At 41.7% G+C, this 23,391-nt stretch overlaps 1 protein-coding gene across 1 annotated transcript in view; it reads left to right on the top strand.

The window, feature by feature from the left end:
• Window positions 1–23,391, top strand: part of ASZ1 (ankyrin repeat, SAM and basic leucine zipper domain containing 1) — a 90,426-nt gene that overhangs the window by 12,043 nt on the left and 54,992 nt on the right. The window contains exons 3-4 of the mRNA XM_030554196.1: window positions 88–210; window positions 8,874–8,985. Of these exons, the coding sequence (XP_030410056.1) occupies window positions 88–210; window positions 8,874–8,985 (235 nt within the window). The remainder of the gene's footprint in view (window positions 1–87; window positions 211–8,873; window positions 8,986–23,391) is intronic.

The following is a 23,391-nucleotide window of genomic DNA, read 5'->3' as shown; positions in this document are numbered from 1 at the left end:
CAGTTAAAATTTACATTTACTGTGTGTATTGGAGTTGGAGTTATAAAATACATATTTACCTTTATAAATTTTTTAATGTTTTGACAGGTGTGAATGTAGAATCTAGTTTTCAGTTTGGATGGACTCCCCTGATGTATGCTGCTAGTGTTGCTAATGTGGAATTAGTTCGTATCCTATTGGACAGAGGTGCTAATGCAAGCTTTGATAAGGGTAAGATACTTGTGAATCAAATTAGAAGTTACAATTGATTCTGACTAGTACACTTTATTCCATTTATGTCATCTCTTAAATATTCAAGGAAAAAGAAAGGGTCACAGTCAAGTAGACTAGGTCCTAAACTTGGCTTCATAATCTGGAGACTGTAATCAAGATTGTAGAAAACTTTTAAAATAGTCTACCACACCATCACTCTCAAAATTTTGGGTTTAATTTTGTTTAAACAAACCTTAATGTATTGTGCTCCCCTCAACTAATTCTACAGTAAACACAAGTTAAATTGTATTGCTAGAACTGTGCTGACCTCAGTTACTGCCTTTTTGCTTATACCCTGTAAGAAATGGAAGGGGGGAAATATTTTGCCCAAATTACTGGACACTGTTGTGTAAATAAATAATTTATTTAATTTTATTAAATATATATATTATGGCAATACCCAGAGCCACCTATTAGGATTGGGCCCCTGTTGTGTTAAATGCTTTACAAATGTTTGCAGACTGGGTCTCCTCCCCAAAGAGCTCTATAGTTTAACTTCTAGTGGCAAATGCTCTCCTTTCCCTTCTAAAGATAATGATCCTGCAATTTACATCAATTCATTTCTCCTACTTTCCATCTGACCGCATAGGTCAGAATGTCTCCTCGCAGTTGCTTGCAAGTCCCACAGGAGTAGTGATCATCTGTACAATGTAAATAAATGTGCATTCATTGTTTTCACTTTTCTAAAAACGCAGCAAAGTATTCCAGTAAAATGAAGGTGATCAAATTTTAACTCCATGAAAGGGGAACAGTTTTTTTTTTTTTAAATCTTGTCAGTTTCAAAGAGCGAGCTCAGTATACAGTAATTTCAAATACTACATTTGTCTGTGAGTACCTCTGTCAACTTTTGTGGTCTCGTAATCGCATTTTTGTACTTTAAGGTGTTTTTCCCCCTTCTCTCTTGTTATGTGGAAGACCCACCCAGGTGAAGGGATATTGACTTGATTATACAGGGGAAGCTGTCTATATACACACAGCACTGTCACGTGTACAAAGTAATCTATTTAAAAATGGGCTATAATATCTTTGTTATAGTAATTATAGCTATTTCTTGCAGTGAAAGCAGGTAGTTTGACAGAAGTGTGACATTTAAGATGATAGTTTCGCTTCAGCATTGCAATGTTTTTCAGTATAGCTCTACTGTATACATTTGGGCCTTGCCACATACTACAAAGAGCCTTAATTACAGACTGTATGATTGGCAGTCCAGATTTCCAGAAGCTTTATCAAAGTTGGTTAGTGCTTTCTTCAGTGCCTTTTAGAAAGAAGCAGCCTCCGCAGAGGGAGTGGGGAAAGAGAAATTAAGCAGAAAAGATGGATCAGTGGACAGCAACAGTTAAAGAAAAACTGCTCAAAAAGTCTCATCTTGTATTACCATCACCAGACTAAATAGAAATATTGTAGAAAAATTGTACAGTACAGGTAAATCTCTAAACATCTAAAAATTGAATTATTAGTGGTACATAATATAAATTAGGTTTCTAAATTAATTTTGGAGACAAATTAATCTGGAGTAATCTGAAATTTAGATGATGAAAGTTTATGTAATCTGGAGATATATAATATAACACAATTTCCCAAGTATCTAGAAAAAATTGATAACTGTTGTATACTCAGTGCTGGTCCTTTCTAAGAAACAGGCTCTAATCTGTTTTTAAGTGGCTTTGTTTGCTAGTCAATATGAAATCTTACAAAATAGCACATTTTCTTACCTTTATGGAAGTCAGAATTAAGACATTTCTACATTGTAGAAGACAGCAACATGTTGGACTCTTAAAGACTTTTTTTTTTTCTTGGCAGTAATGTATTTCAGCTATGATATCAATGAAGAAAGTTTTCAAAAATCTCCTCTGTGTGCTTTCTATCTTGTTTTAAACCGAACTTCCTCTTTTAAGTAATTGAACTCAGATGAATGTCAGTGAACTGCAGTAGAATGTCACTTGAATTGGAGTTAGTGAGCAGATAATGGCAATCACATGCACTAACAGATGGTTGTGAGTGTTTGTTTTTTGTAAAGAGGGTAATATATGCTCCGGGCTTTAAAAGGAAATAATTATAAAGTGCAATTTGGAAAAACTGCTCTAGCAATCATGTAGTTACATCATTTCAGTAAATAAACTAGTGTTATCCTGACCACAGGAATTTGTTTTTTAAAAAAGCTTATTTTTACACTACAGAATACAATATTCTAATGAATTTTACCAAAAATTCTGCTTAGCTTGATATGTTTTGATTAAAACAGATTTTTTTCTGTGAGCCAGATCCTGCTCTGTGCCAACTCCTCTGTGCCATTCTGGTAGTGCAAAGAGGACTTAAATTTACATGAGACAATTTCCATATGTCACCAAGTGGCATAACTGTCTCTACACCACTAACTCCTGCATTTCTCTGAGTGTAAGGGATGTGGTTGGGCATGGCTGGAACTTACTTGTACTTTAGGGCATCATCTAGCTGCTAACTAATGGGGGTTAGGAAGAAACGTCTTCTGTTGCAAGATTATTCCATAGTTCTCCACTTTAGAGTTTTTATCTCTTCTGAAATATCTGCCAGTGGCCACCATTAGGGACAGGGTCTTGGACTTAGATGGCTATTAGTCTGATCCAGTATAGCAGTTCCTGTATTTCTGGTTATGCCATTTTGTACTGCTCTAAATAGTTTCTCTTTCCTTGGTTTTAAGTCGATAACTACTTGTAAGGTGCAATAATGTTTTCTTCCCCTTAATACTTTTATTTGTTGCCTAGCCAGACTACATGTTTTGGATCAGTAGTGTCAAAATGAGATCTACATGCTACGTTTATGTGGCCTGTTGAATTGGTAAAACAAATAGGTAGCTTTTGCAAAAAATGTGGAAAAATAACTTTCATACTCTTTGAAACCATTGTGAACTTTTTTTATTTTATGAAATCTCATTTCACTGAGGAAAAATGCTTTCACGTTTTTGGCTCTCTCCTTTGTTCTCTTACTGGCAAAAGTCTTTTCCTCACCAGAAAGAGACACAATTTTGAAACTCTTAATCAAAAAGGAAACATTTTGCCCCAAATTAAACGTTTTCATTTTGGTCAAAAGGCTATGGGGAGGAGACACCAAAATCTTTCTGATGAAAAGAATTTCAACCAGTTTTACTTGCCTGTCTGGCACATTCAGATTCTTCAGATCCTAAATTTTTACTTAATACTAATGTTTTTTGTATACAAAAGCCAAAAATGGCACAATGATTGAACTTGGTGGTATTCTAAACAAAAAGAGCTCTTAGCCATGCTTGTAGCTGTTTCCATTGCTTCATACTGACTCAGCATACATTTTAGACATCAAAGTGACATCTGAGATTATTTTGTGTGGGTGATTGTGTTGATTTGTGCACATGGTGGAAGTTGTAGTGGGAGATTTGTGTGGGTGGCAGTTCGGCACAAGTAATCCAACATCTGTGCAGTCTTCCTCATACAACCAATGAAATTGCTGCATGCAAATTAGCTGTAGAGTAAGGGTGGTGATTGGTTCATTATTTCTGATCTTACAGGTCTGGTCTACGCTACGCGTTTAAACCAATTTTAGCAGGGTTAAACCAATTTAACGCTGCACCCGTCCACATAACGAGGCCCTTTATATTGATATAAAGGGCTCTTTAAACCAGTTTCTGTACTCCTCCCCAACGAGAGGAGTAGCACTGAAATCGGTATTACCATATCGGATTAGGGTTAATGTGGCCACAAATCAACGGTATTGGCCTCCGGGTGGTATCCCACAATGCACCATTGTGACTGCTCTGGACAGCAATCCGAACTTGGATGCACTGGCCAGGTAAACAGGAAAAGCCCCATGAACTTCTGAATTTCATTTCCTGTTTGTCCAGCATGGAGCTCTGATCAGCACGGGTGGCGATGCAGTCCCAAATCCAAAAAAAGCTCCAGCTTGGACCATACGGGACATACTGGATCTGACTGCTGTATGGGGAGACAAATCTGTTCTATCAGAGCTCTGTTACAGAAGATGAAATGCCAAAGCATTTGAAAAAAATCTCCAGGCTATGATACAGAGTCCACAGCACAGTGCTGTTTGACAAGCGTAATGGAAAGCCAAAGAATCAAATGGACGCTCATGGGGAGGGAGGGGGTACTGAGGACTCCAGCTATCCCACAGTCCCCAGCAGTGTCCAAAAAGTATTTGCATTCTTGGCTGAGCTCCCAATGCCTGTAGGGTCAAACACATTGTCCGGGGTGGTTCAGGGTATAGCTCATTAATTTACGCCCCTTCCCCCCCTTGAAAGAAAAGGGAAAAAAATTGTTTCTTGACTTTTTTCAGCGTCACCCTATGTCTATGCATGCTGCTGGTAGACACAATGCTGCGGCAGTGAACAGCAGTATCCTCTCCCCTCCCCTCCCCGGTGGCAGACAGTACAATATGACTGCTATCTGTTGTCATCATCAGCTTGTGAGTGCTCCTGGCTGGCCTCAGGTGAGGTTGGCCAGGGGCACCTGGGTAAAAATAGGAATGACTCCCGGTCATTCCCAGTCGATGGTACAGAACGGCTGGTAACCGTCTTCATCATAGCAACTGGGGGCTGAGCTCCATCAGCCCCCTCCCTTTCGTGTGTAAAGAAAAGATTCTGTACTGCCTGGACTATCATAGCAGCTGGAGGCTGCCTCCCCCTCATTTTATCTCACCAACGAGTCAGTGTTTCTTATTCCTGCATTCTTTATTACTTCATCACACAAATGGGGGACACTGCAGCGGTAGCCCAGGAGGGTTGGGGGAGCAGGGAAGCAACAGGTGGGGTTGTTGCAGGGGCACCCCCTAGAATGGCATGTAGCTCATCATTTCTGCGGGATCTGACACGGAGCGGCTGTGCTCTCTGGTTCTCTGGTACACTGGTTCTCTAGTACGCCTGCACCATATTCTAGGCAGGACTGACTCTATTTTTAGATACCATAAAGGAGGGATTGACTTGGGGAGTCATTCCCATTTTTGTCTTTGTGCCCCGGCCAACCTCAGCCAGGGGCACCCATGACAGCAGCAGATGGTACAGAACAACTGATAACAGTCATCTCATTGCCAATTTACAATGTCATGGCAGACGGTACAGAACAACTGATAACCGTCTCTGCTATCTTGCAAAGGCAAATGAATGCTGCTGTGTAGCACTGCAGTACCACGTCTGTTAGCAATATCCAGTAGACATACGGTTACAGTAAAAAAAAAAAAAAAGCTGAACAGGCTCCATGCTTACCGTGCTATGGCATCTGTGAAAAAGGGCGCGAAATGATTGTCTGCCGTTGCTTTCACGGAGGAAGGAATGAGTGACGACATTTAACCAGAATCACCCGCGACACTGTTTTTGCACCATCATGCATTGGGGTCCCAACCCAGAATTCCAATGGGCGGGGGAGACTGCAGGAACTATGGGATAGCTACCCACAGTGCAACGCTCTGAAATCGACACTAGTCTCGGACCATGGATGCACACCACCGAATTAATGTGCTTAGTGTGGCCGTGTGCACTCAACTTTATACAATCTGTTTTACAAAACCAGTTTATGTAAAATCGGAATAATCCCATAGTGCAGACATACCCACAGTGGTCTAGGACACGTGGCATGGCATAGATACATGCATTATTGTAGCTGTACTTTGTAATTGGTACAGCTGTAATTTGTCAAGTCAAAATGGCTGAGAACTTAAAAATTGAATGGTAACGAACAGTGAAACCCAGTGATGGTAGAATCTGGTGATACTTTGACCAACAATAGCTCTCAATCATCCATCACTTCATTCTGACTCAGCAGGTATTTTAGGCGATTGACACAAGGAGTGACTTTCTTGGAATCTTGTCATATAGATAATAGCCCTAGTGGTTTCAAAGGTAACAATCCAATTCTGAACTGAATGTAAATCTTTTTGAGTTTGTAGAATGCTCAAAAAAAAACCTTCCACAACTACTATTCATTAAATGGTTGTTAAGTAGAAAAGCTAATGATGGTACTAAATGTAAAAATTTGCTCTTATTGCTGATCTTAGTAGTATTACAATGGTACCTAAGGGGTGTGTATGTGGGAATACGGATATGCATAGGGAAGAAGGGAGCTAGATATCAGACAGAAGAGGATGGGGAAGAGAATCAAATGGCAGAGATCCTGAAGTAAGCGTATTTTCCGTGACTAAGGCTCCTGATGCGATGGTAATATAAATAATCATTTTCCTACTGAGTAATGCTGAATGTGACAGACAAGTACTAAATACATTTATTATATCTAAGTTTAATTATTACATAAAGTCCTTATTTTATGTTTCATCTTAGTTCAAACCTGTCATTGATGTTAGTGGGGAGTGGTATGTAAATTGAGGGTATTATGCATGGTATCTCTAGACTACATATAGGCTACCCTTGGTATGAAATCATATTTACCCATTGTCTCTCTTTTGCTTTTATAAGTTTTTTTACATGAAAAATGCAGAACTCTGAAAATGATTTCTGGCTTTATGCTAAAGAAGTGAAACCCACGTTTCAAGCTCTTTGCTTCAATAATTATCTTCCCTGTCACAATTTGTCTTTAGTAAGTGGAGATGCTTTCTTATATTTGTGGCCCGCCCAAATTCATGTCCCATTTTGGTCAATTTCATGGTCATAAGATTTTAAAAATAATTTCATGATTTCAGCTATTTAAATCTGAAATTTCACAGTGTTGTAATTGTGGAGGTCCTGACCCAAAAAGGAGTTGTGGGGGGATTGCAAGGTTATTGTAGGGGGATTGTGGTACTGCTACCCTTACTTTTGCGCTGCTGCTGGCGGCGGTGCTGCCTTCAGAGCTAGGTAGCTGGAGAGCGATGATAGCTGGCCAGGAGTCCAGCTCTGAACGCAGAGCTGCTGCCAGCAGCTGCACAGAAGTAAGGATGGCATAGTATGGTATTGCCACCCTTACTTCTGTGTTGCTGCCTGCAGAGCTGGGCCCTCAGTCAGCAGCCGCCACTCTCCGGCCACCCAGCTCTGAAGGCAGTGCAGACATAAGGGTGGCAATACCGCAGCCCCTTCTAAAATAACCTTGCGACTCCCCCTGCAACTCCCTTTTAGGTCAGGATCCCCAATTTGATAAATGTGGTCTCCCCCATGAAATCTGTATAATATAGGGTAAAAGCACATAAAAGACCAGATTTCATGTACCATGACACGTTTTTCATGGTTGTGAATTTGGTAGGGCCCTGCTTATATTCTTCACAAGTCAGTCCCTTGCCCCTACTCCTAATAATCATATTGCAATCTTCTGAAATCTTTCAGTTACTCTTTCAGGTAATGAGGTACCTAGAACTAAATGTAGTATTCCATGTGTAGTGGCACCTAAAACTGATACATTCTTTGATCTGACACAATAGCTGTGTTTGAGGCACAAAAGTGCTTTGGCCTATTTTGCAGTCACATTGCACTGACACTTAACCTAATTTTATACCAACCATCACTCCAAGCTCTCTTTCAGCATTATTGCTCTCCAGGCTTCTCCTTCCTTTTGAATATTTGTATTTCAGAATATTTTTTGCAAATGTATAACTAAATTTAGAATCAGCATGTTAATAAAATTCAGTTTTTAGCTTTTGAATGTTAAATAAATACCCAAAACTAATCTCTCCAATATGTAGATACCACCCCCCCACCCCCAAGTTGATTGGTTTATCATTGCCCTTTGTTTAAAGTCCTTCTGCCATCTTTCAGTCTGTGTTGGTATCCAATTTATATATGTTTTGAATAAGATTTTGTCAGCCAGTGTATCACAAAATCAATATATTAATCAACTTCGTTATCTTTGTGCTCATGGAAGTTGAAAAATGGCTTGTGGGAAACTTCATTTTGTGTAGTTACTTTGTTTCGAAATTCATTCTTTTCAAATACTTTCTATAACAGTGGTTCTCAACCTTTTCAGACTACTATATCCCTTTTCAGGAGTCAGATTTCTCTTGCGTACCCCTTAAGTTTCACCTCACTTAAACTACTTACTGGTACTTACAAAATGAGACATAAAAATACAAAAGTGTCACAGCACATTATTACTGAAAAAATGCTTACTTTCTCATTTTGTCTGTATGAAATTTGTTTGTACTGACTTCACTAGTGCTTTTTATGCAGCCTTCTGTAAAACTAGGCAAGTATCTAGATGAGTTGATGTAACCCCTGGAAGATCTCTATACCCCAGGAATACACATACCTGTGGTTGAGAACCACTGTTCTGCAGAAGACAATTGTTACTTTCCTTGTACTTAAATTCACTTATGTCCTAAAGTGTTCAGTTCTTTGAAAATAAGACCATTTAATAGGCCCAATTATTATTTTATTTTTTTTAAGCTTGGTCTTGGGTTTTTCCTACTCTTCAATTACTATCTCATTGTCTTCCTCACTGGCTTCTCCTTCCTCTTCCTGGGTAATTACATCTGTCTTAATGGCTTCATTTACCTTCACTCAGCTGAATATTCCAAATCTTTCAATCGTTTCCAAAGATCAAATACCTGATTTTATCAAACTTGAGAATCTGTCTGAACTATTATAAAGATGTAATGATATTAAAAATCCTCTGCTTCAGATTGTTACACGGAGTACGTTATTTGTTGACATCACAATCCTCCAATTGTAATTTTCAATTCAGATCAATATACTGTATTGATGGCTGCATGTACTGCACGTGCTTCAGAGGAGCAGATTTTGAAGACCGTGGAACTACTTCTGTCAAGGAATGCCAATCCCAGTGTTGTTTGCCGGTAAAATATTTCATTTGTTAGTCTTAAATTGTTAATGGAGATATCATTAAAGACCACAAGTGTAAAACTCAAGGAGCAAGCATGGGGAAGGATCAGGTTCTGGGAACCTCCTTGCCCTAATAGGAGCAGTCTTGAAGTAAGGAAATCACTAAGCTCTTTATCTATCTCACCTGCATGATTTTCTCCTAAGATTGGGGAGATAACAAAAGAATTAGAGATATGGACCATCTCTGCTGTTCCTTGGACCATCACCATTACTTGAGACATTATAGTATTTTTTTTCTGTCTTGGTGTCTCAGTGATGTGATATTGCTGAAAATAGAGACACAAGGTGGGTAAGGTAATATCTTTTATTGGAGCAACTTCTGTTGGTTAAGGAGACAAGCTTTCCAGCTACACAGAGCTGACCCAAAGAAGAGCTCCAATAAGATATTACCTCACCCTCCTTGTCTCTCTAATATCCTGTGACCAACATGGCTATAACAACATTGCTGATGATGTTGCTATTCCTCTGCTGTCTGACATATGCTGTTACTCTATTTCTATGTGTTATTGTTCTCTTGGGTTGTTCCGGGCAGTAGGCATGCTGGCTTTGTCATGCAACAATATTGACCATTGTGATTCATGAAAAACATCTCATCAGTTAATTGAGTGTATGCAACTATTTAAATTCTTTTACACAGCAATATATATTGAAGATAAAGAAAATTACGAATTTGTTATACTATGGATTTTTGCATTCATATCATATTTAATAACTAACTGAAAAAGTAACCTATTGCCAGCCCTTCTCCATCTCATGTTGTGTAAGGATGAGACAGCAAATGAAAAGTGAGTTCAAATTAATTTCCCCTCTCTGTTTTCAAGCTTTGTACCTGTGTGGATTTATTCTAATTCTTTATATTACTCTTTCTCATAGGCATCTGCATTTAGTAAAGAAAAACTACATTTTTTTAATAAAATAACATGGACAACATTAACAACATTCTTTTAAAGTTGTAATGTCAAGCATTCATATTAGGAAATGCCAGAATTAAGGTTGCAGTTTGGCCCATTTGTATGTATTATGATACATCATTGCAAGATCATGTCATATTTTTTTTCCACTGGACCCCACCCTCATTCAGTGCACAAGAAGGATCTGCTGTCAGCATGAATCAAGGTTTTGTATTGGAAGAGTCTGTGTCTATAAGGCCTTTGCCTCATTTGTTGTAGAACTTGGAAGGTATGTAGTGAATGAGGTGGGAGAATGCAGGAACAGAACAGTTTCAAGATTAAGGGTAGATGAATGCTGCTTTCAAGAATTAGATTCTATCCCTGCCTCTGCCACAGACTTCCTATTTGATGTCAGACCAGACTTTTCACTGGTAGTCACTAATTTGTGTTCTTTGAGTAGTGTCCCTATGGATGCTCCATTCTAGGTGCACATGCATCCCGTGTGCCTCGCATTGGAGATTTTAGGTAGCAGAGCCAGTTCAGCCATGCATTCACCTCATGCAGCCTTGTGTTCTGCAATGTAGTTATATAGAGCTAAGCAGGCAAACCACCCTCTGCTCCTTCTCAACCACCTCAACAGTGTCCGAGTAGAGCTGACCTCAACTGTATTTTTCTCTTATCTACTAGTTAGTGTTAACTTGTACGCGTGCACGCACACGCACATATACATATGTATATAGTTTTTAGTGTAAGGACCATTGTCCTTTCATGTGTGTTTTTTTTTCCCTCCCCTCGGAGGAACTTAAATGCTGGGAGGGCACACCTTTTTTCAAGTGTTGGCATTTGTGCCAGTGGCAGCCCTGGTGAGTGACAGGCCCTCCTGGTGTGTCTGTTGCCTTAGGGAGTCACATGTTGCTCAAAAATGTAATTTCTTCCTGGCATTAAAATCTTAAGTCAGAAAGAACTGGGAACTTAAGCTTTGTCTTGCTTGGACTGGCTTCTGACTGTGGCCAGGGGACACCCCCCGTACAACAGTCTCTGAGCAAGTTAATTGCCTCAACCTCCTCAGTGCAGCACTCCACTAGAGCACTGAAGAGGAAATTTCTGGAATCCTCACAAAAGGACTCTAGGAAGTGGCTTCAAGCCCTCAAAGTAGAGAATCTGCCTCAGCGGCAGTCTCCGCTTCAGACAACCATTTTGGCACCTACCAGTCTCCAACTTGGTACTCACAAGGCTGTAGGTTCCTCAGGTACCGTGAGCACCAGAAAGTCCAAGGACTCTAAGGATTCCATCTCTGGAAGATCGGTACCATCTGGAGATGGGAGTGGCAGGGAGAAGAAAACCAGTTCTTCTAAACTGGTACCAAAAGAGTCTACCAGGCCTCTCGCTTGGCACTGCAAAAGACCAGACCAACACCTACTAGTCACTTATTGGAGCACACGAAACATTCGGTACTATAAGCTGCCTCTTCCTCAGTTATTTCTGCCCAGGTAGCCTCCTCAATATCAACCACTGTTTCAGTAATGCAAGAATTTCGATTCTCTCAGGATCTGGCAGTAGCAGAGACACCTGAATCTCCTTTAGTCAACAACATCTTCTCAGTGCTGAGGATTTCTTGATCTCTGGACATTTCCCCAGTTTCAAGGCAGTGTCTGCCTAACTCAATGAGTGCCCTACCCATATCAAGGGAGGAGGAGGAGGAGGAGGAAGTTCAAGTGCTTGCTCATGTCCATTGCACAATAGGTGTGTACACGCCACGTGCATCATTGCCGGAGATTTTTCCCTCAGTGGTATCCATCGGACTAGCTCTGGCGCCCTCTGGTGCCACATACTCATGTGCTGGTATAAGGCGCACCCCTGGCCACACACTTTGTCAGTTCCTGTTATTGCCTATGACGGTTGCTGGAACAATCTCTCTTGCTTTGGCAAGGCTTCTTCTCAGTGGTTTTAGGACTCTCTCAAACTAGCAAGCCGTACAGGTGAGATACAACTAAGTCTGTGGGACTCCTTAGCTAAGTTCAAAGACACAGTTTCTCAGGACTTAAGGCAGGAATTTTCTGCCCTTTTGGATGAGGGTCAGAATATGGCCAGGACCTCACTCCAGGCGGCACTGGATGCAGCCGACACAGCAGCCAGGATGATGGCCTGTGCTGTCACCATGAGGCAAAGCTCTTGGCTTCAGTTCTCAAGACTTATTCAACAACCTATTCTAGCTAGCAAGTTAAAGAAATATGGGCTGAATGAATGGACTATAAGGTGGATATAAAGCTGGCTAGATAATTGGGCTCAATGGTTAGTGATCAAAGACTCCATGTCTAGTTGGCGGCCGGTATCAAGCGGAGTGCCCCAAGGGTCTGTCCTGGGGCCAGTTTTGATCAATATGTTCTCTAATGATCTGGAGGATGGCATGGATTGCATCCTCAGCAAGTTTGCAGATGACACTAATCTGGGAGGAGTGGTAGATACTCTGGAAGGTAGGGATAGGGTACAGAGGGACCTAGACAAATTAGAGGATTGGGCCAAAAGAAATCTGAGGTTCAACAAAGACAAGTGCAGAGTCCTGCACTTAGGACGGAAGAATCCCATGCACTACTACAGACTAGGGACTGAATGGCTAGGCAGCAGTTCTGCAGAAAAGGACCTAGGGCTTACACTGGACGAGAAGCTGGATATGAGTCAACAGTATGTCCTTGTTGCCAAGAAGGCTAACAGCATTTTGGGCTGTATAAGTAGGAGCATTGCCAGCAGATCAAGGTATGTGATCATTCCCCTCTTTTCGGCATTGGTGAGGCCTCATCTGGAGTACTGTGTCCAGTTTTGGGCCCCACACTACAAGAAGGATGTGGAAAAATTGGAAAGCGTCCAGCGAAGGGCAACAAAAATGATTAGGGGGCTAGAGCACATAATTTGAGTGGCTGAGGAAACTGGGATTATTTAGTCTGCAGAAGAGAAGAATGAGGGGAGATTTGATAGTTGCTTTCAACTACCTGAAAGATGATTTCAAAGGGGATGGATCTAGACTGTTCTCAGTGATACCAGATGACAGAACAAGAAGTAATAGTCTCAAGTTGCAGTGGGGGAAGTTTAGGTTGGATATTAAGAAAAACTTTTTCACTAGGAGGATGGTGAAGCACTGGAATGGGTTACCTACGGAGGTGGTGGAATCTCCTTCCTTAGATGTTTTTAAGGTCAGGCTTGACAAAGCCCTGGCTGGGATGATTTAGTTGGGGATTGGTCCTGCTTTGAGCAGGGGGTTGGACTAGATGACCTCCTGAGATCCCTTTCAACCCTGATATTCTGTGACTTCCTCATGAGGTCCAGCAGTCTATTCAGGACCTCCCTTTTGAAAGCTCCTCATTATTCTCAAAGCAGACAGACACAAGACTTCATGGCCTGAAGGACTCAAGGACCCTGGGCCACTATACTCTGTCGGCTTAGAGTAGAGTTTCCCAAACTTGGGACGCTGCTTGTTTAGGGAAAGCCCCTGGTGGGCAGGACCAGTTTGTTTACCTGCCGTGGCTGCAGGTCCAGCCGATCACAGCTCCCACTGGCCACGGTTCACTGCTCCAGGCCAATTGGAGTTGTGGGAAGCGGCGGCCAGTACATATCTTGGTCCGCGCCGTTTCCAGAAATTCCCATTGGCTTGGCGCAGCGAACCACGGCCAGTGGGAGCCGCAGTCGGCCCGACCTGCAGACTCGGCAGGTAAACAAACCGACCCGGCCCGCCAGGGGCTTTCCCTGCACAAGCGTCGTCCCAAGTTTGGGACTCACTGGCTTAGAGGAAGCACTTCAGGTCCCAACAGCTATCACGCTTCTCAGCTCCAGGTCTGAGACAATAACCTTATAAAAGGAAAGGGAGAGGTTACAAGCGTCGTCAACTGCTTCCTTCCACCTCAGCCTCCAGCTGCGATCACATAGGTACTACGGTGGGCCCAAGCAAGCTTTTTGAAGGTGCACCTGAGGGCACTATACCAGTTCCCACCTCAGATCCTGCCTCCCTTTTATTTTTGGACTGTCTGGCCCGCTTCATCCCAGTGTGGTCCTGCATAATATCGGATCGCTGGGTGCTAAATACAGTGACAGTTGACTATACCTTTTTGTCCACCCCTCCCTCCTATCTCCCATCCATGTCCCTCTTCAGGAACCCTCCTCACGAGCAACTCCTCGCCCAGAAGGTGCCGTCTCTCCTATGGATGAGTGCTGTAGAAAAGGTTCCTCAAGACTTGAGAGGGCATTAGTTTTTACTCCCAATATTTCCTGATCTCAAAGATGGGGGGGCCTTTGGCCCATTCTGGAGCTTCATGTTCTCAACGGATAGCTCAAGAAACTGAGGTTCCTCATGGTCTCTCTGGCCTCCATCATTTCCTCACTGGATCCAAGGGACTGGTATACCACCCTCAACTTAGAAGACATCTGCTTTCACATTTCTCTCTTCCATGGCTACAGAAGATTTCTCAGGTTTATTGTAAACCAAACCACTACCAATTTACTGTTTTTCTCTTTGGCCTGTCTGTCTTCAGCCTGGTTTTTCACAAAGTGCATGGTGGTCGTGGTAGCTGCCTTCCTGAGGTGACAAGGCATTTAGATCTACCCATACCTTAATGCATAGGCGCCGACTTCCCCTCTGCCTGATGGGGGCTCAACCCCTGGCCCCACCCCCATTCCTCCAAGTCCCCACCACTGCCCTGCCTCTTCTTGGCATCCTCTCCTGAGCGTGCCGTGTCCCCACCACTTCCTGTCCCTCCCGGAGAGTCTTAAGTGCTGCCAAACAGCTGTTAGACGGGGGGGTGGGAAGCGCTGGTAGGGAGCGGGAGGAGGGTGGAGCTTGGTTGCCGCTGAGTGCAGAGCACCTGCTAATATTTCCCCATGGGTGATCCAGGCCCGCAGCACCCACAGAGTCTGCGCCTATGCCTTAATGACTGGTTGATCAATTATCCAAAAGAGACCCATAAGAGACTCTGTGTGAATTCATTGGTTCATTTACTCTCTCCTTGCACACACACTCTGTAGATGCCCATTAGTGGCAACATATTGGTGCCCTTTGCTATGTTGCTCCTAAGCGCCTGGTGCTGTTCTGGGTAGTGTTGTTTGACCAAAGACAGCCTGCTTTTTCTTAAACTGTAAAATAGTACACCAAAGGCAGTGCACCCATTGGTGCCCGGTATCCTTTCCCTTGCAGAACCAGCGACAAAAGCCATGACCTCACTCCTTACCCTCCCTGCCCAATCAAGCCAAAGCTCCATGTCCCCTCCTCTTCCTATAAGCAAGGCACCTCTGGCCTCTGCCTCCCAGGGGTACTGGTGTGGGCAGATGGCTGAGGTTCCTTGGTGTTACCCCTCACTGGTTGCAGGTGCAGCACATTCCCCTTGGCCCTGGGACTGCCACCATGTCAGCCCAGCCTTCAGGGCCAGGTTCTTCTGCAGCAGGTGGGAGAGCACCCCCTCCAGCTGGGGAGAGATGAGGGGACAGCGAAGGAGAGAACCCTGGGGCAGGCAGATAAGGAGAATGACAGCAATACCAGTTTGGTCTGTGGTGGAGGACATTGATGACAGATGACTTACGGAGAGGTGGAGGGGGTTAGGTAGGCTGTGGCGTATGAAGAGTGTTTTGGAATGGGTGGGGCATCCATGTTCCAGGATGGAAGAACCCCAACTTTTGGGAGAATGGGGCAGGAGAATCTTGGGTTTGGCAGGGGAGCCCGTAGCCAGCAAAATGGCTTAGTGAGCCCAGCTGCCAGAGACAGGCTGAAGATGCTCCCACTGACAGCTTTCATGCCCCACCTTGGTGAGGGATGGATGTGTGGGGAGGACACCATGCACAGCCTGCAATGTGGAGGGGGAGTCCTCCTAGCACGGACAGTGGAGGGGAGTGAGGGATTGGTCAGTGTCCTGGGAAGGGGGTCCCTGACCTCCACTGCAAAACAGCACACCAACACCTGTAACCAAGATGGAGAGGACAGCTCAGTGCATGGGTGGGTCCCTGATACTCCTTCCTGCAAAATTGTGCGTACACCCCCACCTGCCTGCAAGCCAGATGCTGAGGAAGGGAGGAGCAAACCTTCCAGTTGTGCCTCTTCTGCTCTTATGCTGTGGCTATGTTGCTATTACTGAGTGGACAATTCATGGTGGGGAAAGTGTTCTCAGGGGAAATTTTGCTCATAAGTGGTGATTGCTCTCAAACGTGTTGCTGAAGACAAGCGTTTACAAGTGTCTGTCTAATTCAGCAGAATGACTGGCCAAGTATTCTACAATTGGTTAATAACATCGTAAAAGGATCCAGATTGGTTAATAACTTAGGTGGATTAATATTTAAATCACATAGTATTCTAATATCATGCTGCAAAGATCTGCAGGAGATACATTAAAGAGCCATGTGAGCATCACTGGTTTAGGTTAATGTTTGATGACAGCAGAATAGGGGTTTTAAAAGGTAGTAGTACTCTTCTATGCTTTGCCCACAAACTAAGCTCTGCTTACTTTTAGATGCCATTCGCAGAGGATTGTGCTGATGTGCAAAATATCATTACAGGGCACCTGTGACTTGGCTCCACCTAACTGGGGTTTGGATGCTCTGCTGGGCTTTGTTAATCTCATAGTGCCACCCATTTGTGATGCCGAAATGAGATGTCACCCTCAGCAGATTATATGAAAGACCTTAATAATATAATCCTCCTTTTTCTTATATGCTTTGATCAGCAGTGAAATAATGTAATGCTAGCATTAACTATTGTTGAGCATCTGAGTTTACACCTAAGTGAGATGAACAGGAACGGTTGATGCCTCTTTCAAAACTACTGTTTCAGACTCTCTGCAAATTCAGGCAGACATCACTTCATTGGTTACATTTGGCTTATACTTTGACTTTTTTTAGTTAGACTCTTTTTTTAAAAAAATCTTAGATTTTGGAACACAAGATGGCAGGTCAGGAGCAGGTATGCCTTCCTTCCCCTTCTTTTTCCTTTTAACTTGAGCCCTTTGTCTTGATGATCTGACCATGCAAGGTAATGGAAACCTAAAGAAGCTAGACTTCACAAATGTTTTGGAGCTAAAAGCAATTCTCATCTTGTTAAAGCATCTTCTCCCTATATAAGCTGTATAAGAGAAAAGCATGATCCAGGTCTCAGTGGTGAATACTATTGCACTGTTATATCAGTTGACCACAAAATATACCAGGAAGCGTTCCAGCTCTGGAAATAGCAAAGATGCGTTGTATGAAGACCATACTATCTGTCTTTTTTGTGGATGATGGATTATGATAAGTGTCCAATATAAATGTTCCCTGAAGAGTTCTTTCAGTCATAAGAAACATCTCAATCTCTGAGCTGTCCAATACAATAAATATCAAATATCACTAATTCTGCTCCTGGAAGGGAAGGTTTTTATTCCCTAAATGATGCCTTTTTATTGCATTGGAGCAAGAAGAGTCTCGAGGCTTTCTCTATAGTGCAAAGGGGTACAAAATGCACACTGTATTTCAGTTCAGCGTTGCCTTTTAGATTGGAATAAGTGGTTGCAACATACTGGTATGCACTGGGTATTCATTATTAGCCTTATCGAGGTGGATTCCTAATCAAGGAATGCACTTTGGAAATTGTCATGAAACTAATTTTAATACAGTAGTTACTTTTTAGCTTGACCTGGAAGTCAGTATATAAGCTCCTTCTATTAATGACTAGTTTGTGATACTATCCAGCCTCACCTTTGTTGTTTGCACAGCAAGACTGCATATTTTAAAAGCCAGTTCTTAGATACTGAATTATAAAGCATATCAATACTTAGAAGTAGTGCTGGATGGACAAAAATACCATCTGGAATACCTAGTTTGGTGTTGTGTATAGGTGCTGTTCATTAAAAAATATATTCCTAGGTGCTCTGCCCCTCCAAAAAAAGGCAAAACAAAACTCTTAAGTTAGCCTAAAGTTAAGCTTATATCTGTAAGTTTTTCAAAAAGGAAAAAAAAAAGGCCTTGACATATAGTAGATTTTTTTTTTCAAAAACAAACATTGAAAACCTGCTTAATCTATACTTAATCCAAAAGCAAACATCAGAACGTATGATGTCTCTCAACCCACCTTAACATTGCCTTTGTCCCCTCCTAACCTTCCTCCTTGTGCATCTGAGTCACTGTGCATGTAAAATGAAAAGAGTTTTTGATGGCATTTTGGGAGGGTTTAAGATGACATCTTAAATTTATTAAATCCACTTTCTTGCCATAGTTTGTCTTTGGAATCAAGGAATATTGCTTTAATTGTGTACATGTATCTAGTATACTATCACGCTTCCCCATGACTCGTAGACTATCTACTGTTGGCGTAGTCCCAGTTGTGGTAACAGTATCTTCTGTATCTTTCAGTACTATACAGTTGTTACATTTGAAACTCCATTTACTTTCAAGAATTACCTTGAACAGTCACTTCTTGTGTAGAAATAGAAAACCTTGTCACCTTTTTCTTCAGTCTCCAATACCACTCCAGATTCTTGGATAATGTTCCAGGCTTCAGATCTTTTCTGCCATCAGCTGTTCTCATTCCCCAAAATAGTACCAAGTACGAACTATGATCTTGAAAGGTCTCCGCCATGGGTGCAACCTAGTGCAGGACCATTTATGGAATGACTGCATTTGAAGAGCTCTAGAGCCACCTGAACATCAGTCGCTCTCTAGCAGCAACTCCTTGCTCCTGTTTGATGTCTCTTAGTGGATCTTGACACAGTGGTACCGTCAAGCAGCTCCTGCAGGTATCAGAGGAACAACTGAGGATCATGTGGCCACCACTCCAATCCTGCCTTTACCAATTTTCAGTGGCTCATCTCATCAGCGCAAGAGTGCAGGAAGCTGAATGAGAGGGCATCAAAATGCCCTCCAGAGCCAGCACATTGAAATCCTTGCAGATTTCCTTCCCTTCCTCTCTCAAACACTGGCCACGTAGGAGGAAAGACTCACTGCTTTATGCTTAAGGAAGAGGAAAGATGGATCACAATCACAGGATTACTTTTTGGCCAAGATACGTGATGATTGTATACACTTTAAATTTGCCTCTTTCTTTACTTATAGAAGATAGATTTCTTAAAATAAAAATGTCTTAATTGACTGGTTACTTGTGTGTGTTTTATGGTGAAATGGTGCTTATGAAAGGATTTGAATAGAATGTGAAGTAATAGGGTAAACCAAGTCTGGGGAGTACATTCTGCAAGTTTGGGGGAGAAGTTGAGAGACAGCCAAACATGCAGGTAGCAAATATATCTGACAAGTAACTCTCTTCCCTGATGAAAATTAAGCCTTTAGTGGAATCAGAAATTCCATATTTCCTTTCATGTAGTCAAATACAAAAGATTTAATAGAGATCCTGTCAGTAGATACTTCCACCTTAAGACTTACCAGGAGAAGAATCTTTCCAGTTGGAGAAGCCTTAAGATAATTTATTTGCTCCTCGTTGTTGACATGTTAGCCAGAAAGAAATTCTGTTTTATCTTCAGGTCCATATTGAGTTTACACGTCTAACTGTTTAAAAACTTATTTTTAAACCTAAACTTTTTTCATCTGAATCAGAGATGACAAACACTGAGCTCCATGAATCACTTATTACCAAGTTGCACTCTGAATAGAACCACACTTTAAATATCTCCCCGCTCTACTTCAGAGGGTTACTTTTTAACTTGACCTTGGCGTACGATTATGGGAGGAAGTTGAGAGAACCTTTTTGGATTGCAATGTTTTGGCGCTCCATATTGGTTGAAGGGGAGGGAAGGTATCTAAGTATCTAGGATGTCTTTAGGTAAATTGACTGCTTGCTACGTGATAGAAGCTGAGTGAAGTGAGATGTAATGAAGAAGTCAGAAATCTAGTTGCAGGAAAGAACTAGAGTGATGAAATACCAATTAATATCAAATGAAGGAGAGAAGAAATAATGAAGGAAAGAGGAAAGACTACTGAAAAATCTAAAACAGAGAATAAAACCCTTGACAGAAGACGAAAGGAGGATTTCTGTAAAGAAAATAATCCAGTAAAAACCCAGTATTTAAAATAGAAGAACTAATCTGAGAGACCTGAAAAGAGAGACTTAGATAGAAGATAAAAAAATAATGTTAATGAAAAGATTGAGAAGTAAGAACAAACTACTTTATTTTTATATAGCAATTCTTGACAAAATGTGGCTCTGAAAATTTTAGGTATGTGGCAAATATCGTGACAAATTTTCTTGTGTCTGATGTTTTTAAATCTCAGAAAGAAAAGATACATTTTCAGTTTTTGCTGGGCGTTCATAACTCATTCTTTAGTTATCCTTTTTGAGAGACTGCAAAAAAATATTGCCTTTTGCTAGCATTTTCCTGAACAAGGTATTGTGTATTTCCTTAATCATATACTGAATTCATTAATATAATATTAAACCATGAGTCAGTGTGTTAAATAGACACGTTTTTGTTAATATCTCACACTTAAGGATGCCAACTTAATTATAAAGAACCCAGTGGTTATGCAGACTTGAGTTAAAGATATGAGCCAGATGACATCCAAAATGCACACTTTTACCCTGTTAATGTCCATCAGTATCTGTTTAAAAAAGGAATAAAATACCAACCAATTCAAGTGTTTAACATGCAAAATCTAGAATTTTAAAGTAAGCTCTTTGAGGTAGGGACCCTTTTTATTCTGTGTTTGTATAGTGCCTAGAACAGTGGGGTCTTGGTCCATGACTGAGGTTCCAGCTTGCTACACTGTACAAATAATTTATAATTATTATAAAGTTAATTTTGACATTTGAAAATAAAAAACTCTAGAGAAAATACTAAATTAAAATAGCCAGTGATGTAACAGGTTATTATGTATTCTATCCTCTTGAAGGTTGAGGTCCTAATACTTAAAGTGCCGCCTATAGTTGTGTACATAAATTTGAATGTGTACCTATATGCACCCAAAAATCGAGTTTGACATTGAACTAACCAGTATGCAGGCACAGTTATATGCACATTTAGAAACAATTTTGAGGATTACTAAAAATGTTTTCCATAATCTGGTTTGAAAGTTTGTTCTTAAATGTGATGTTTCTTGTGGGGAGTGCAGTGGTGGTAGGAGGAAGCTTTCATTTAAAAATTGTTCAATTAGCAAGGTGTTTTTTCAGATTGCTTGGTTAATGTGCAAGTTTTAGAAGAAATTGCATAACACTTTAATTTCAGCAGAAAATATTTATTGCTACTGATAAGATAGCAGCAAGTCTGCACTACCATATAATAATTTCATAGGCCTTGACATTATCATTCTGTGATCATTAACTTAGTCAAATAGCAAACAACGCACAGTTCAGTAAAGGTAAATAGCCTGGGAAAAGTGTTACATTTTTTAATCAGATCATAAATTTAACCATAAATAGCGCTGCAGCAGAGAGGTACGTCAATTAAAGTTTAATATTGTATTTCACTAAAGATCTTTGATCTACTGAAGTCAGCTGATTTTTACATTATATTTAATGACCCTTTTTAGGATTTCTTATTCTAGAGATATGAACCCAGGACAAAATGACAGACATTTTATTTAGATAATTTCTGCAGTGCCTATTCTGGAGCGTATCAGTGCAATACAATAAAGATTAAATGTGAAAAATTGGATGGAAAATACATCCACTCAAATACCATACACAAGTAGTGTCCCTGTAGTGGGGTGGTCACCCTGCTCAGGTCCAGAGGGGTTTAAAACAGCCCTGGGAGGGGGCTGTGGCTGGAGAAAGCAGCTTTTAGGCTGGGCTGATTGAGGGAAGTGGCTGCAGCTGGGGCCATGCCCCAAACAGACCCAGCTGGTCCTATAAAGGCAGAGAAGCCGGGGCAGACAGGGAGTCTCCCTCTGCCTGTAGAGGGAAAAGGGCCTGGCTGCAGGGAGCTAAAGACAGGGTACCTGAGTGGAGCAGGGCTGGGGAAAGACAGAGGAGTTGGGAAGCTCTAGCCTGGAAAGCCCCAGGCCATGGCCTAGCACAAGGTCAACAGGTACTGGGGGTTGCAGAGGGCATCCCAGGGGTAGGCCAAGGAAGCAGGTCCAAACCCAACCTTGCCAGTGATGAGTAGGCTGATAATGCAGTCTGCCCCAGGGCTCGGGGGCTAGACAATGACTTGCAGTAGCCATATACTGAGGCGAGCTGGGGATAGTCGATGGGGAGTTCCCCTGGGAGGGGGAGACCCTGAGAGAAAGGAGTTATGGCCAGAGGGCAGCACCCCAGGTAAAAGGGGCACCAGGTCGAGGGAGGGACATGGGGGCCAACAGCAAGAGACAGGTGGGTCACAGGCCTGCAGAGGGCACGCCGGAGGCTGGAAATGAAGCTGATTCTCTGAGAGACCAACAGGAGGTGCTGCAGGGGTGAGTCCATACTCTTACAGTCCGAAGCCCAAAATAATTTTGAACTAGAAAAAAAACACCCCTAAAGCAGTGTGGGAATACATAAACAAAAGGGAGCCCAAGAAGATCAGTCAGGCACATGAGACATGGATAGGGTCTTTAAATGTAGCTAGTGAGATTGGCTTTGCTGGCCTCCACTGGGAAACAGTTTTACACTTTGAGAATGAATATTCAAGGGACCTGTCTCATACTGACTGAACCATGGGACCACGAGAACGACTCCCATTGGTCATAATTTCTCAGCAGGGTGATAAGAGTGAATGGCCTGATTTTTTACAGGTGATAGTCATCTGCAGCTCCCATTGAAGTCAAGGAATGGAAATGGTTGATAGTGGTGAGGGAAAATAAATCTAATTTTAAATAAAATTAATTAAAATAACTTAAAACTGCACCTTATAGTGAAAAACAAACAATAGAAAGCATGTACCTGGTCTCTTCCCATTCTTGTCGAAAAGGTCAAGATTATTGTTGTTTAACATAATGTGTGCTGGATGCCTTAGGGTAGAACCCAGTTAGCTGTGATCAGGACAGTATGCAAAAATAAATGAATAGTTGTACCAAAACCTATTCAGACACATGATTTAAACAGCATTCTGACACTTATAAAATATTACTTGTTCTACTAGACCAACAGTTCATGTGTGACTGAAAGTACCGCTGTATTAACACACTATGTACTGCTGTAATTATATTTGAAAACTAATAACTTGCTAGTCAGTAATATGGTGAAATGTATGTGGCAACATTATGTGTAAAGTTATGAATTCCTCCTTTATGATAGCACAGGTTCAAACCCAGACAGCCGTGACTAGGCAAAAATTGTTAAACAGTTCTAAACAAAAGATATGTTTCCCTCAATTTACATACATATAAATAGTAAACAGTCCTTGAGATAGCAAGTGGGGGAAATGGCAGGAGAGAAGGCAAATCTGCATTTCAGCAGACATAGGGGAGAAGAAAGAGCATGGAGCAACCTTCACCACCAGTTTTTACTGTTTGCATAAACTTTGCATTGAGGGGTAATCCTCAGGAGAATCCACTTCAAAGGGTAACTGGATTTTAAAACTGAAGGGACAAAAACACCCCAAGGTG

The sequence above is a fragment of the Gopherus evgoodei genome, chromosome 1 (assembly GCF_007399415.2).
Source record: "Gopherus evgoodei ecotype Sinaloan lineage chromosome 1, rGopEvg1_v1.p, whole genome shotgun sequence".
NCBI lineage: Eukaryota > Metazoa > Chordata > Testudines > Testudinidae > Gopherus > Gopherus evgoodei.
The sequence above is the reverse complement of the archived record's forward strand: the minus strand, read 5'-3'. Positions and strand labels throughout refer to the sequence as shown.